General features: G+C 39.0%; 1 protein-coding gene across 2 annotated transcripts in view; it reads right to left on the bottom strand.

Moving 5' to 3' along the window:
• The window catches only part of ADGRA1 (adhesion G protein-coupled receptor A1), a 304703-nt gene that overhangs the window by 209493 nt on the left and 79501 nt on the right, over window positions 1-15709 (bottom strand). For both annotated transcript variants that reach the window (XM_087702485.1, XM_087702486.1), the window contains exons 5-6: window positions 12301-12372; window positions 8926-9089 (exon numbers count right to left, since the gene is read on the bottom strand). In XM_087702485.1, the coding sequence (XP_087558611.1) occupies window positions 8926-9089; window positions 12301-12372 (236 nt within the window). The remainder of the gene's footprint in view (window positions 1-8925; window positions 9090-12300; window positions 12373-15709) is intronic.

Below are 15709 nucleotides of genomic sequence, written 5' to 3'. Positions count from 1 at the left end.
CCAATTATTCAAAAAACACAGCTAGGCTTAAATTAGTAATGATAAACCGGAATATTTATGAACAGAATCAAATTATAAGCCTTGCCAAAGACCTGAAGATAATGTAAGAAATCACTGGCGGAAGTGAAACAAAATAATGTCAAATATAAGCTTTTAGAAATGTGGAATACTTCAGGTTTCCACAGTCTCCCAGGATTTGAAATGTACAACTAACATTACAACCGTCACTAAAAAAGCACAACAAAGAATATCCTCCTTTTGTCAACTTAGAAAGTTAAGACTGGCCCAGGAGCTATTGATACCATTCTACGGAGGAATTATTGAGTCTGTCATCTGCACTTTGATAAAACAGGACAGGTACAGCAGATTCCAACAGATAGTTAGAATTGCAGAAAAAAACAACTGCAACCAGCCTGCCTTCCACTGAAGACCTGTGTATCGCCCTGGTCAGAAGAAGGGCTGAGAAAATAGTATCTACAGACCCCTCACACCCTGGACATACTCTCTTCCAACTCCTCCCCTCAGGACGCTACTACAGAACATTGCATGTCAAATCATCTAGAGAGTTTTTCCCCTTGTGCCATCGCTCTGCTCAACACCTAATCTCCACAATATTGTTTTATGTCTATTTACTCATATTATTATCCTTTTCATCTTCTTTACTACCAGTACTTGGTCTTATTGATATTATATTATAATTATTATTACTCTTGTTACTTTTCAGGTACATTGAGAGCTTCTGCACCAGAGACCAATTCCGTGTATGTCTAAGCACACTTGGGCAAATAAAGTATTCTATTCTATTCTTCCTATGATGTTATAATTTTCTTTAAAAGCACAGCCAGTGCTTCTTGCAAACTTTATGAGTGGCGTAAACTGTTACATATGTTAATATCAGTAACATAGCAATAGCAATAGCAGTTAGACTTATATACCGCTTCATAGGGCTTTCAGCCCTCTCTAAGCAGTTTACAAAGTCAGTATATTGCCCCCAACAACAATCCAGGTCCTCATTTTACCCACCTAGGAAGGATGGAAGGCTGAGTCACCCTTGAGCCTGGTGGGATTTGAACCGTTGAACTGCAGATAACAGTCAGCTGAAGTGGCCTGCACCCTAACCACTGTGCCACCTCGGCTCTCTTTCAACATAAATAACATAACATAAATATTAAGTGACAAGATTCCTCCACTCCACAGACCAAATCGGCTCAAGTCTAATTAATCTATCCGTCTCGCCCACACGCCAAAGCCCTGGTTCTGTTCTGGAGCCATTGATGCCCTTCTACCAGGTCCTGAACCAGATCCCGGGAACCATACTTCCCATTCAGCCCTGTCAGGGGGGGGGGTGGGATATGAAAATTAAAATTTAACAAATCAAGATCATTCCCCCCTCCAAAAAAAAAAGACAGTAAGGATAGTTCAAGAGACAGAACAACAGTGGAAATGCCATAAATCGAAAGGGGGAAGTCTACTCTACAGCTTAAACAAGAGTCAGAAGAAATTTCATAAAGTCTGGTGAGCAAGCCGGGCATCAATCTAAGGGCACAGATACCGGATATAACTATAAACAACGTTGTTTCCAGCGTTAAAACCATAAACCACTTTTATGTCAAAGAAGGAAGGATTCCACCCAGACTCAGCCAGTTCTTATGAACTTTGAAGAGAGAACATCCAGCTTTTACTCCCAAGGAATGTATCCCTGCACACTTATGGCTTTGCACCATTCTGTTTCTATCACTCAGAGGCAACACAATTCTCATCATCTTGAGGACTGTGGTCTGATCAGCAGATTTTAAATAAATAAATATCTGGTTCCCATTCAGGTCTGATCTTTCAGTTTCCAGAATTACCTGGGTCTGTTCTCCTCATCTCATTTGCTCTCTCCCCTGAGAATGCCTACCAGAAGGGGCCATTGGCATATGCCTACCAATATGGGGAATGTGCCCGTTTTCAATCGTTAACTTCCCAGCCTAGGGAGTCTTTCGCAAGACTTTAAAATAGTCTCCATTGCTATTAGTAAAGCTTTTTAAAAAGTCACACTCCCACAAGAGAGGCAACAGAAGAAGGCTCTCCTGCCTAGGGTGCAGCAGAATCTCCCTTCTCTGACAAGATCATTTCCCAAATTTATGCCTGCACACATTGCAAGCAAGGTTTAAAATAGATTGAATTGCCTAATTTTAATACGTACGTGATTATTTCCTCTTTTTTTTCTGCTTTTTGATACAAGTGTGATATTGAGTACCAAGCCTGAATTATCACATATGTACCACACAACTTCTTAGAATCTCAAACAACTGCAGATGGTTTTGGTGATCCTAAATAAATAAATAAAAATTCACTATTGAGACTTACACCTATGGTGCTTCTTTGGCTGTAAGACACTGTTAAACATAGCAGAGATAAAAGACAAATATGATGATGGCATATTTTGATGGCTTCTTTTGTTCTGGAAAGTCTCATGTAAATATATGGCTGAAGAGTTTTTAAGACCGTCCCCCCACTGCTGAATTTTAACACTATCCGCTTATTCTTACATCAGCAGAAAAAAAGGGACTGAAGTGAAATGTGTTTTCCTATTCCTGATTCCTACTTTATTCTGCAGTCACCTAAGGCTTCAAAAGCCATAGATTTTACTCACCCTAAGGCTGAACTTGGATAATGTCAAGATAAAAGGGGGAAGCTTAAAATTTATACAGCTTAGGGCAGCTGAATCCTGTCTCACTCACAGGCTGGAGGAAGGATGAAGGGAGTGTCAGGAGGCCAGAACAGAAAAATAAAAAGATGTTAGGGTAGGTTTGTTCTCAAAATCAGATTTTGGTTCAGATATGGCTATAAATCTCTACTATTCAGAAGTTCATTTCCATATTCAGTAACAAGATAACAGCAAAAAAGAGTGTCTGATTTAATACCGTTAATTGCTTTAGTGAAGATAAGAAAGAACATGACAACATGGAGTTACAGCATTGGAAGAGACCTTTGAGATCTTATACTCCAACCCTCTCCTTATACCGTTTTCTGTTTAGATGTTTATATGTTTTAGATTTTTTTCTCTCCATTTTATTGGATAGAGCCCCATTGTTCAAAACCCTTTTGAATCTTGAGTCCATGTTGCATTAGCTATCTCCCTCAGCTTGGCGTCTTCAAATTCTATTCCCTCATCTAGATCATTTATGACAATGTTAACGAGTATTAGGACTTAAGGTACCCCACTGCGTGCTTCCCTCGATGTACATGTACATGTTCTCCACTGAGAAGCATATGCTGAGTATGGTTGGTAAGCCAATTGCAAATCCATCTGGTGATGCTACTGCCTATTCCACAGTTTTCTACTATAGGAAGTTATCACCCAGCCCTCTCCCAGAAAAATGAAATATCCTAGGAAATATTGAAAAGGCAGAATATTTCTCTGGATGTGAAAAGAAAGAAACATGTTTTAAAAGACAGAATAGCTGCCTGCAGCTTCCTGCCCATCCCCACTTTGTTAATGGGCCATTAAGAAGGCCAAGCTAGTCCACTTTACATAATAAAGACTTCTCCACTTCAGCTACAGGAAAGCATGATCATATTGGCCCCAACTGACCACATGGCATCTGAGAACTCAACCAAACCTGGATTCAGCCTAGAGAGTTGCCCCTGCATGGCCCCATGGGAGTCTGACAACCAATCAGAATACATTTCTTACACAGGAACAGGAAACAGAGAGGTGGGACTGAACAGGTTATAAAAAGCCTAGCAAGCCCCTCCCTCAGCCCTTCTCTTCTTCTCCACCAACATTGAAGCATGTGATCACCTTTTCTGTTCAGGGTTCAAGCCATGTGGTCCCGTCCAACAATAAACCATCTTTCCAAGCAGCCTCCATGTCTCCAGTGTCTTTTCCCCCACTTGGAGCCGAACCCAGAAGGACATTTCTTTCATCACTATCTTACCAAGAAGTAGGCTGGGGTCTACTTTGCCAAACGCCTTATTAAGTTCTAAAGAAGCTACGTCCACACCATTTCCCTAATCCACTAATTTAGCCACTTTGTCAAAGAAGGCAAGGAGGTTTGCCTAGCAGGATCTGTTTTTAGCAAACACATCATGCCTTCTAGCATTCTAGCAATGCTCATTTCTAAGTGCTCACAAATCTGCTGAGATAATCTGTTGATTATCTTTTCCAGAATTTTCACAGGTATTTGATGTCAGGTTGATTGGTGTGTAGTATCCTGGATCCACTTTTTTTCCCCTTTTGAAAATTGGAATGACGTTGTCTCTTTTCCAGTCCTCTGGTAGCTTCCCTATTCTCCAGGAGCTCTGGAAGAATTTGCTCAGTGGTTCTGAGATCATATCTGCCAGGAATCCTAAGAGGTAATCCATCTGGTCCTGGCAATTTGAACTCATCTAGTGGGGATAAGTATTTTGTTGTCCTGAACTTAAAATATCAAGCCCCAGGCATATGGACCCTTAGTTTAAGTCTTAAGATTTTCTTCTTCTGCCCTTACAAGTGAATGGATATTTGGATGTTACCCCAGGTCTCCGATTTTGGGGGGGGAGGGGGGCTGTTCAGTGCTTATACAATGCTTCCATTTGGCCTGAGCATCACTCTTCCCCACTTTTCTAGTTTAAATCAATGTTAGGTGTAGACCCTTAGTTTCCTTTATGCATCAGAATCCAAGTTTCTCCATGCATTGTTTCCCAAGCTCTCCAAATTGAAGATGGGTGGATTTCACCTCCCAGAATCATCCAGCCAACTTATTAGGAAATTCAAATAATAGCTGTAATGTCAGGATAGAGACTCGTAGTCAGCTGTATAGCACAACCAAACAAAACTTGCTTAAAAGAAAAATAATAACACCCACAAGAAATTTCATAATAATGAAGACTCAGAAACAGATGAAAGAAAATTCTATATCTGTGAACTGACAGCAATAGCCTAAATATTTGAAGCCTAACTTTAACACGATCACAGTTGCCATAATTGATTTTATAGACTAGTGTATAATTTAGTTTCATTAACCAAATTAACCAGTTTTATGCTATGGAAGTTTAAAAATAAAGCAGCTATTTTAGAATTTGTGGCTGCTCTTTTAACAATTGCATTAAAAAGTTACTCAATACAGTAGGTCCATAACATCAGTTCATAGCAATTTTGACCAAGTTTTAAAAATGCCTACTGCCGCTTCTCCAGTTCTGTACATCTAGGCACTGATTCTCTAAATGAAAGTCTAGAAAAAGTAGAAAAAACAGAGATCCGGGTGTAAGGAAAGACAGAAAGCTACCTAGCTTTGGAATTTACCTAGGTTTCTATTTTTTGTTAATTTTAATAGCAATTTTATTTTATCCCCAATTCTACCACACTAAAATCCCATTCCTTTTTTGTCTATTTTATGCCCTTCTTTGGTTTGCTAATTGCCATTAAGGTGTAGATTTGTTTTTCTTTCTCCACATTAAAACATCTTCAATGTTCAGCTTTACAATGTCTAAAAAGAGGGCACTTGATGTTTATCATGGCCAAACATATGCGCTAAGTTAAATGTCTGACTTTAAAGGAACAGACTAGTTTTCTCTTGTACCCAATAATCTAAATGCAATGGCTAACAAAAAAAATCATAGAATTCATAAAAAATCTAATAACCATGTTATATGTTTATATGTGAATATACTCTGGGAAATATTGTAAATTTGCTTTTATACTGTGAATAAAGTGCACTATGAATCAATTTCTTTAATTGGAGGGTAAAGAATAGGAATTAATAGCAATAGCGATAGCAGTTAGACTTATATACCTCTTCATAGGGCTTTCAGCCCTCTCTAAGCGGTTTACAGAGTCAGCATATATCAACCCCAACAACAATCCGGGTCCTCATTTCACCCACCTCGGAAGGATGGAAGGCTGAGTCAACCTTGAGCCGGTGAGATTTGAACAGCCAAACTGCAGAACTGCAGTCAGCTGAAGTAGCCTGCAGTGCTGCATTTAACCACTGCGCCACCTCGGCTCTTAAGAATATTTAATTTAAAAAAAATTCAAGAGTGACTTCTGATCAAGATGATACTGGATTAGGATTAGCATTATAATCCTTTGGCACTCCCCATAGTATGTTTACCTTGATCATCAACAAATTATTTCTTACTGGCATTAGAAACAGGTGATACTTTGCTTTTATTTTGGAAGAAGGTTTGTTGATTACCTCCATCCCCAACAGGCAATACTTAAAGCAGGTCAATTTAATTTAATTCATTAAATTTGTTATGGCCGCCCACTTCATTAGACTTCAGAGGCAGAGAAGAGTAACGTTATGTCTGTTATTATGATTATGTAAGGGTACTGTAATGTTATTAAACTAACCATTAAGTCTCCATTGTGGAAAATGAAATATCTCTGCCAGAAAATGATTAGCTAGGACTCAGGTTGATTCATCATCTTCCAGGCTTTCCCTTTCGTACAACCACAGCCATTTATTGTGGATTTTCTTAGCTTTGCCATGAGAAATGAACCATTGCAAAAAAATATGTACTAATAGAGTAACTTGAATGGGAGAAAATAAATCTCACATAACATTATCTCCAGATAACACCAACAACTTGCTAGGAAGAGCCGAGGTGGCGCAGTGGTTAGGGTGCAGCACTGCAGGCCACTTCAGCTGACTGTTATCTGCAGTTCAGCGGTTCAAATCTCACCGGCTCAGGGTTGACTCAGCCTTCCATCCTTCCGAGGTGGGTAAAATGAGGACCCAGACTGTGGGGGCGATATGCTGACTCTGTAAACCGCTTAGAGAGGGCTGAAAGCCCTATGAAGCGGTATATAAGTCTAACTGCTATTGCTATTGCTATGTAGAAAGTCACTTTCCACCACAAGAAATCTGGCTAATGAGAGAAATCTGCATGTGTAGCTCTCCTCCCCCCCCAAACTCCCATTGTCTGATGTCATCTAAAGATCCTTTTTGGCAATGGTGAAAACTGAAAATCTTCATATTTGTTTAAACGCTCACTAAAATCTTTTGGGAGGATTACAAAGCCTCTTATGTTTTCCTTCTGTGTTTGATCCCCACCTCAAGTTGCCAAACATTTTATGTCTAATAAAAACTTTTGCCTGTTCTAAGTAATTGTCCTTGGAATTATAAGAAAATATTTTATATTGACTCTCCCTCTTTGTCCTTAAGGTGTTTTTTTTCTCTAATAGGTCAATGAGATATATTGTCCCATAACCAGAATGGAACAGCAACCGTGGCTTAAACCCCATAGTTTAAAAGCAGATGTGGGTGTCAGTCTTTACTCCCTTCTGTTCCATTGTAACATAATCTTCAGTCTGCATTTTCCTGCTGTGGTATGAAAGGAGTCTCTCCCTCAAGGATTTCTGCCTATTTAGGCTGAAGTCCTTTACTTTGTTTACAGGCTAATCGTAGCATTTTATTATCAACTTCATAGAGGAAGAAAGATGCCTTCAACTGAGCCAGTGCTTATCATTGGTCTAAGTATCTCTACGACTTTTTCTTCATGCCGATTGTTGCCATAACACAGTCATTGTAACTCTGGTCTTGTTAAATGTTGCTGGTTTGAAACCTAACAAAAACAGGACTTTTGCTTTCTAAGTTTCCTATGTTTAACCATGCTTTCTTTCTTTGTTTGTTACAGTAAATGCAGTTCCACTATTTTGCCACTTTTATCAGACACCTGGAATAGCAATAGCAGTTAGACTTATCTACCGCTTCATAGGGCTTTCAGCCCTCTCTAAGCGGTTTACAGAGTCAGCCTATCGCCCCCAACAACAATCCGGGTCCTCATTTCACCCACCTCGGAAGGATGGAAGGCTGAGTCAACCTTTGAGCCGGTGAGATTAGAACCGCTGAACTGCAGATAGCAGTCAGCTGAAGTGGCCTGCAGTGCTGCACCCTAACCACTGCGCCACCTCGGCTGGAATAGAAAGGTTTCAGTTCCCAAATAGCAGACCGAGAGCTGACACTGAAGCCCTTCTGTATCAGGTGAATGAAAACATGAAATCATATATTTGCCTTCTTGAGATCTGCCTGCACCATTAGAAATTCAGCAAATATTAATAATGGGTTTAGAGTAAAATCCCCAAATATAATATATTCATTGCACTTTAATAGATAAGCCATTAACTTCCATCCCTATTCTCATTTTATTAATACATGAGTTTGATATCCTGCAAGACTAAAATCCATCTCTTCTGGCCTTAAACTCAAACTAATGCAATATAAGTATTTTGTTTACTATCTAGCAAATAGCTCAGAAAGTGTTCAATTGGTCCAGATTCCAAAGATAAGCCATTAATTTTTAGGGTCCGAACATCTTATGGTAATTATTTTAATGAAAATGGATTTATACTAATCAGTTATGTGATGAATATATAAGACTTCTAGTCTACTTTGCATTCCTATCATTTGGAATTTACCAAGACATCAAAACAAATCTTTATTCTGGTCATTGTCCAGCATAAAACAAGACATCAATATGGAGGATCACTTTCATTTTTTTCTTAAAACTAATTTTATTGGTATGTTATATCTCTAAATATATATTAAAGTATTCTAGATATGTACATACTTTAAATATCATTTTTAGACTTTACAATAATGAAACAGATTATATTTGAATTGCATATCAAGGTATTCAAATATATTATTTCATTATACCTCTTTTCCGTCCAATTTGTTTTTATGATCCCAAACTTTTCTTTTAAAAACATTTACCTATGATCTCTTCACTGGACACATGCACGGAAGTTTATATATCACAAGGTTTTACAAATATGCCTATGATGTTTATACATTCATGTATTGAGTGTGTAAATGTGAGGGTGTGTGCCTGTGTTTGAGTATTTACCAACAGCTTTTCCACAGATCTCTACATTTTCTCTTCCTGCAGCATTTTTTTTTCAGTACATTTTTATTTCAATTTATGATGCCGAAAAACAAAACTATAACTCACCACATATCAACTGATTTTCTTTCAGATTGCGAAATGATGTTCCTTGTAAACTCCTTGGAAAAGCACAAACGGTTTCCTCTGATATCCGCACTGAGGAATTTGTAGCCCAGGATAAGATCCATTTGAGATTACAATCACAAATGAGGGAATCAGTATAGAAATGCCTGAAAAGAAATCCCACCATACATCAAATTGATTATATCAACCAAGATACAGAAGTTGCAACTGCCTAGTTCTCAGAGTAATTGCTAGTGGGGGTGGGGCTGAAACAGTCTCCATACCTTCAGTAGTTACAGCATAAGCCATATGGAGCATCCATATTCGTGTGTGTGTGTGTGTGTGTGTGTGTGTGTGTGTGTGTCTGTATGTACATATACATGCATATATATATATATATAACATTAAAAAATGGCTTTCTGCCTGGATGGCTTCCAGAGTGAGCCGATAAGACAGAAAAGGGAAGCAGTATGCTCCCTCCCATATTTGGACATACCAGGGGTTGTGACACAATACATATATATATATACATACATACATACATACATACATACATACATACATATCACACACACACACACACGTCTTTGGTTATTCAGGTTCTCTCCCGCGTAAAATTGGAAGTGTCTTGGTGACGTTTCGACGAAGTCTCATTCGTCATCTTCAGGCTTCGTGCTTCCCGGAGCAATGTGAGATCTCGGCTGTTTCTTCCTTTTAACTGCCAGTGGGGGTTTGAGCTGATTGGGTGGGAGCTTGCCTGTGTTCTGATTGGGTGGAGGTGTGTTCTGATTGGTTGGGGGTTTGTGTTTCATGTAAGGATAGGAGGGGTTTAAAGTGGCTAATGGTGCTAATATACTGTATATGGCGCAATGGCTCAGCGGTTAAGACTCTGGATTTGTCAGTTGAAAAGCGAGCAGTATAGGTTCAAGAACCACACAAAGAGGTGAGCTCCCATCCTCGCCCCCACTCGTGCCAGCCTAGCAGTTCAATGAAAATGAGTAGTTAAATAGGTCCCATGCCAGTGTGGAGATGGCATTCCATGATGTCATGCTGACCACATGACCACAGAAATGTCTTCAGACGGCATTGACTCAATGCTCTTGAAACGGAGATGAGCATCGCCCCCTAGAGTCACCAACAACTAGCGGAACAAAATTCGCAGGGACTCCTTCACCTTCACATACTGTTTACACTCTATTTATTTAACAAAAAATGTGCTTTTCTCCTTAATGATCACCTGTGAAACGCAAAAGGGGCCAGCTTACATTTTTTCTGCTAAGAATTGCAGAGATTTATTTGCTGTGTAATTTTCCTTGGGGTAGGGAAAATAATTTCATATTCGCAATCATTTTCTTTTCGGTTAATGTGGTATTTTTCATTAGGGTAACTTTATGTCCCCCTCAAGGTTACATTACATGCGTTTCTCCCAGCAATAGGCATAGTTTTCACTCTGAATGCTCATGATATGTGCAAATGGGGAGAGGCCTGCTCACTGGATATATTTCTGGTTATCATTAATTTCCCAAGACGTACTGTGCTCCTGTTTTCCTATACAAACAGTGCTGCCATCTAGCCGCACTGCTGGTTATTCAGATCTTGGTTTGTTCTCTTAGGCAGCAAGATGATGATTTACTATTCAGTGTGCATTTCTCAAGTGCTGATGGACACACTATTACACTGTAGGTTTGATCAATAGAATGAATTTAGTTCAGTGTTTCTCAATCTTGGCAACTTGAAGATGTCCGGACTTCAACTCCCAGAATTCCCCAGCCAGCATTCGCTGGCTGGGGAATTCTGGGAGTTGAAGTCCGGACATCTTCAAGTTGCCAAGGTTGAGAAACACTGATTTAATTATTCAGAATAAAATGGATACTTGGAGCTCTTAGCTTGATTATTCTAAATGACGTTACTTTCACTTACCAATGAAGAATAATGCCTTAGACATTATGTTTAATGAACCTATGATTTTAAAAATGGGGTGTATGACACATGATGCGCACCAATATTTCACATCCAGTTTACATCAGAGGTTTATGTCACAAAATATACAGTTTCTACTGAGAAGATCCAGCAGGATCAGCATAAAGCAGGAAACTCCTTGTAGTGGATATGTAGAACTTCAACTGTCATAATCCCAGTGAAAGTGTCTTCTGTATTGACTGAAAAATATGGACATTTCCAGCCAATACAGCTGACCAAAAGGTATGTTTGAAAGACAGCTAGTGAGGCAACCTGCTTATATCTCACTAATAATATATAATTCTTGCCAGTCAAGTGTCAAGCGCTGGGGAAATCAGGAGTGCAAGTGAGTATAAAGATTCATTGCAATGTTTAAGCTCTCTATAGATGCCGAGGTGGCGCAGTGGGTAGAGTGCAGTACTGCAGGCCACTTCAGCTGACTGCTATCTGCAGTTCAGCGGTTCAAATCTCACTGGCTCAGGGTTGACTCAGCCTTCCATCCTTCCGAGGTGGGTGAAATGAGGACCCAGACTGTGGGGGCGATATGCTGACTCTGTAAACCGCTTAGAGAGGGCTGAAAGCCCTATGAAGCGGTATATAAGTCTAACTGCTATTGCTATAAGAATATGAGCAACCAGTGGACAAAGGAAATGACTGGGAAATAAGAAGGGAATTCAAGGTGGGCTGGACTCAAATCTCTTGCGGGTGCGCAGGGAATCGTGATTTATGATGCATTGACCACTATTTTGGGGTACATGGAGTCTACCTTTGAGTTCCAAACACCCTCTAACAGCTCAACCCACCTGACAGGTTTGTTATGGGGAAAACAGGAAGAGGAAAGAGTATTAGGTATGTTCATCTCCTTTAGTTATTTATGAAATAATAAAGGCATATTAAAAAAAAATCTAATAAACAAATAAATTCCATTTCTAAACAAAACAAAAAAAAGTATTAACTTCCAGGTGCATGCAATTATCAAAATACTATTTGGCCTGTACGCTCTAATTAATTTTTCATCACTCTTTTTTATTGTTTAATAAAATCCTAACAAGGAGAAAAACATAAATATTTTAGCATAATATCTACATTTAATACAATCACAATTATAATGAGCATCTAAGATATTTTCTGCAAACACCATAATGAATTAATTTGTTTGTTTTCTGTTTCTACTCAGCCTTTTGCAAAATTTAAGACAAATTAGCCATGAAGCTTTAATATTTTTAAAGGCAAGTTCAACTAATAAACAGTCATAAAATATTACTATTACTATTGTCATCTCCCTTAATATTTTTCAATATTTTAGAGGTATGAAATTATTTCAAGATGCAGGAGAGCACGCATTTTGAATATTATTTTCAGAATAACACTGGCAATACTAATATTTATGCAAACTTTACGTAACAAAGATATACTTACAAGGCCTTCAAAGCGGAAAGCTCAGAGAAAAGACCATTCGTGAGACTTGAAAATATGTTCCCTGATAAATTCCTGAAGGGGAAAACAATAATTTAAAAAAAAAAATGAAAGATGTTTCATGTTTGATTATGTTATTTGGGATCATTAGTATTTAAAAGCTGCACGTTTAACACTAAACAACACGTGTGCAACTATTGTAATCTGTTTTTGCCCCCCCAATATGTAACTGCAGTATTGAAAGCATATTGCCTAAGTCTTAAGCAATCAAGGCTCTGCAGTAGGGAACCATCAAGAAAGCATGAAGTCTTTATAAACAGGATGTTAAACTTTTGATAATGTTGGATTCCTTCGTTCATAAATCATACAACTGCTGCATCAGAGGTGGGTTCCTACCAGTTCGCACCAGTTCGGTAGAACCGGTTCGTCAAATCTACCGAACCGGTTAGAAGGGGTTCCACCAGTGGACCCGGAAAGCAGGCCACACCTACAGAAGAGCTTCCAAAAAATTTTGAAACCCACCCCTGGTCCTTGGATAGGATTACTCTACACTATCATGCTCCTATTTATAAAACTCAGGGCCTCTGTGAAAGGCAAGGATGACTTCTGCGTTTGTGGTGCAATCAGAACATTGCGTGGGTTGAAGTTGTTTTAACGCAAACCAAAGATGCCTTTTAAAAAACAAGTTTACATCCTATTCTCATGCATGCCAGTGCTGTGTGTGGGGTAATTCAAGGTGATTCTGACAAGTATCATCGGCATCTTCATATGCGGTCACATGGGCGGCAAGCCACTCCCATCCAGTGACATGGGTGGCAAGCCACTCCCACAAAGGAGGCCACACCCACAGAGTAGATTCGAACAATTTTTGAAACCCAGCACTGTGCTGCATGTATGCCTATAAATGGAAGGTTACGCAGATTTTTCTTTCCACTGAAGACAGTGGATTATTCTTGGGGCTGGAGATCTTTTTGGCATATAATATGTAGATTTAGATACAGAGATAGAGAGATAGAGAGATAGAGAGAGAGAGAGAGAGAGAGAGAGAGAGAGAGAGAGAGAGAGAGAGATAGAGAGATAGAGAGATAGAGAGATAGATAGATAGATAGATAGATAGATAGATAGATAGATAGATAGATAGATAGATAGATAGATAGATAGATAGATAGATAGATAGATAGATAAATGAAAATAGGAAGACTGGAAGAGGCAACTTCTAAAATCAGGAGTGAAGGCAGAAACCTGAACAATCTGAATTATGCAGACACCACCACTTTATTAATTCAATATAAAGATGACAGAATTCAGAATTAATGCAAAACATATTAAGTATTTTTGAACCAGTTAAACTTTAAGACAATGTGAATCAACATACTTAGTTGACTGCAAAAGAAATGAAGGTAGTTTTGTTTTCTCAATCAGGAATAATTAAAGATGGGCAATGCGCTGGGGAAGTAAAAAGAAGTAATTACGGAGAGGAAGGCTGTGACAAAGAATCAAAGAATGACGGATGAAAATTAAGACAAATATCAGAACAGTTGTTGAAGTCATTGGTCTCTCCATTAATATGAATAGCTGAAAATCCTAGACTGAGAAAGAGCAAATTAGAAATATACCTTACAATTCTAAATGTGAATGACCAGTCATCATTGACTAAATAATAATAAACAATTTCCGTAAAAGCCAGCAAACAAAACATTTTTTGGATATGTGAAGCAAGCGGATAACTGATGACAATTTTGCTTGGCAAGACTGACAGAAGGATCCATTAAAGGATGGAACAGATACGATTCATGGAATGGATTGAAGAAATTGCACACTGGTTTGGGAAGAGCTATTAGATATTGCTAAGACCGGGGAAGATGGCACACCTTAATCAATGTAGTTACCAGGCACTAACCTTCGCTTAATGGTCCCCAGCTTTTTTGAAGCATTCCTACGATTCCATGGAAATAATATTGTTGGGACAAGAGATTTCCAATCTTACTCATACTTTATCCACTAAGGATGGATGTCAGCCCTCCAAAGTGAACTAGACAGGAAACCCAACTAGATGAGATAATTATACGTTATTGTAAGTCTACATTAACAGAATCTTACAAGTCTGAAGGTACAAACTTCCCACCACCACTTTTAACCGTATGATCACAATTAAGGCAGGTCCATCCTCTTTCTCAAACAGTTTTGCCTTTGGGAGCTCCTTCTTCCTAGACAGCATCTATCCCCCTTGTTCCTCATCCACACATTCCAGTACAAAACCAGTAAAAAGTAAAATATCAATAATTAAAAAGTAATAAAAACAAAAATTATTGTAAGTCCAGGTCAACATTTCTCCAAAGATTGAATTCTATAGCATTAGAATATGCAATTCCAATGCACGGTTACGGTCTCTTCTGTACATTCAACAGGTTAACCTCCCAAAGTGTGGGCATCTTCTTTAAGAAGAGCTTTTTTCAAGCTAATGTCCATTGCCACGGTCATACTGCGATAGGCAATGGCTTCTATAAGCCCTATGCTTTAGGAGAGCTTTTAACGTTAGTCTCAAAACCTTGAGCAACAGTTGAATACTTAGCAACCAATAAAGATTTCATAATGGAAATGTAAAATAATCCAGGTGTTATATACCAGTGAGCAATCCAGCTCTGGCACTGTAACAAAGTGAGCTGCCCTGATGGACACAATCTGTAATTTGGTTTGAAGATTAGGACGTTTTATTCTCTTCTATGCAAATTGATACTAAGATGCTGGTAAATGTTTTGCCTAATTAAGATAACTGGAAAGTTCCCTTTTGGGAAGGAATGTGTAACCATGATGGAGAACCTATAGCACATGAGATGGCATGCAAGAACCCTGTCTGTGGGCATGTGTGCCGTCGCCAAGTGCTCTGTCTCTCTCTGTGGGCATGCACGCAACGGAACCTAGAAGAGCAGCTGGCTACCGTGAGCATGCGCACAGGTCAGCTGCTCTCTTCTGTGTTCCGGCGCATGCACATGCTCCAATTTCGGCACTCGGTGCCAAAAAGGTTAACCATCACTGATATATGATATACAGTATATCAAATATATTAGAGATGGGTATGTTTGTGCTTTGTGAATCAAGAAGTAAAGACCAGAGCCACTGGAGGAGAGTAGCTGAAGAGAGGATTCCTGAGTGGAGGAAGAATCTGCAGATTCTTCCTTCACTCAGTTACAAAAGTTAATCTGCTTCACAGCACTTTCCTTCCAGTTCTACTTGCTTCTTTGGGATCCTTAGTCCTGGGAAGCAGATTAACTTTTCTTCAGAAATAACTAAGATTCTATTTGGAACAGACAGACAGAAGTAAGAGCCGAGGTGGCGCAGTGGTTAGGGTGCAGCACTGCAGGCCACTTCAGCTGACTGTTATCTGCAGTTCGGCTGTTCTAATCTCACCGGC

This window comes from Thamnophis sirtalis, unplaced genomic scaffold, assembly GCF_051295495.1.
Source record: "Thamnophis sirtalis isolate CommonGarterSnake01/CBP01778 unplaced genomic scaffold, rThaSir2_p1.2 scaffold_15, whole genome shotgun sequence".
Lineage (NCBI taxonomy): Eukaryota > Metazoa > Chordata > Lepidosauria > Squamata > Natricidae > Thamnophis > Thamnophis sirtalis.
The sequence above is the reverse complement of the archived record's forward strand: the minus strand, read 5'-3'. Positions and strand labels throughout refer to the sequence as shown.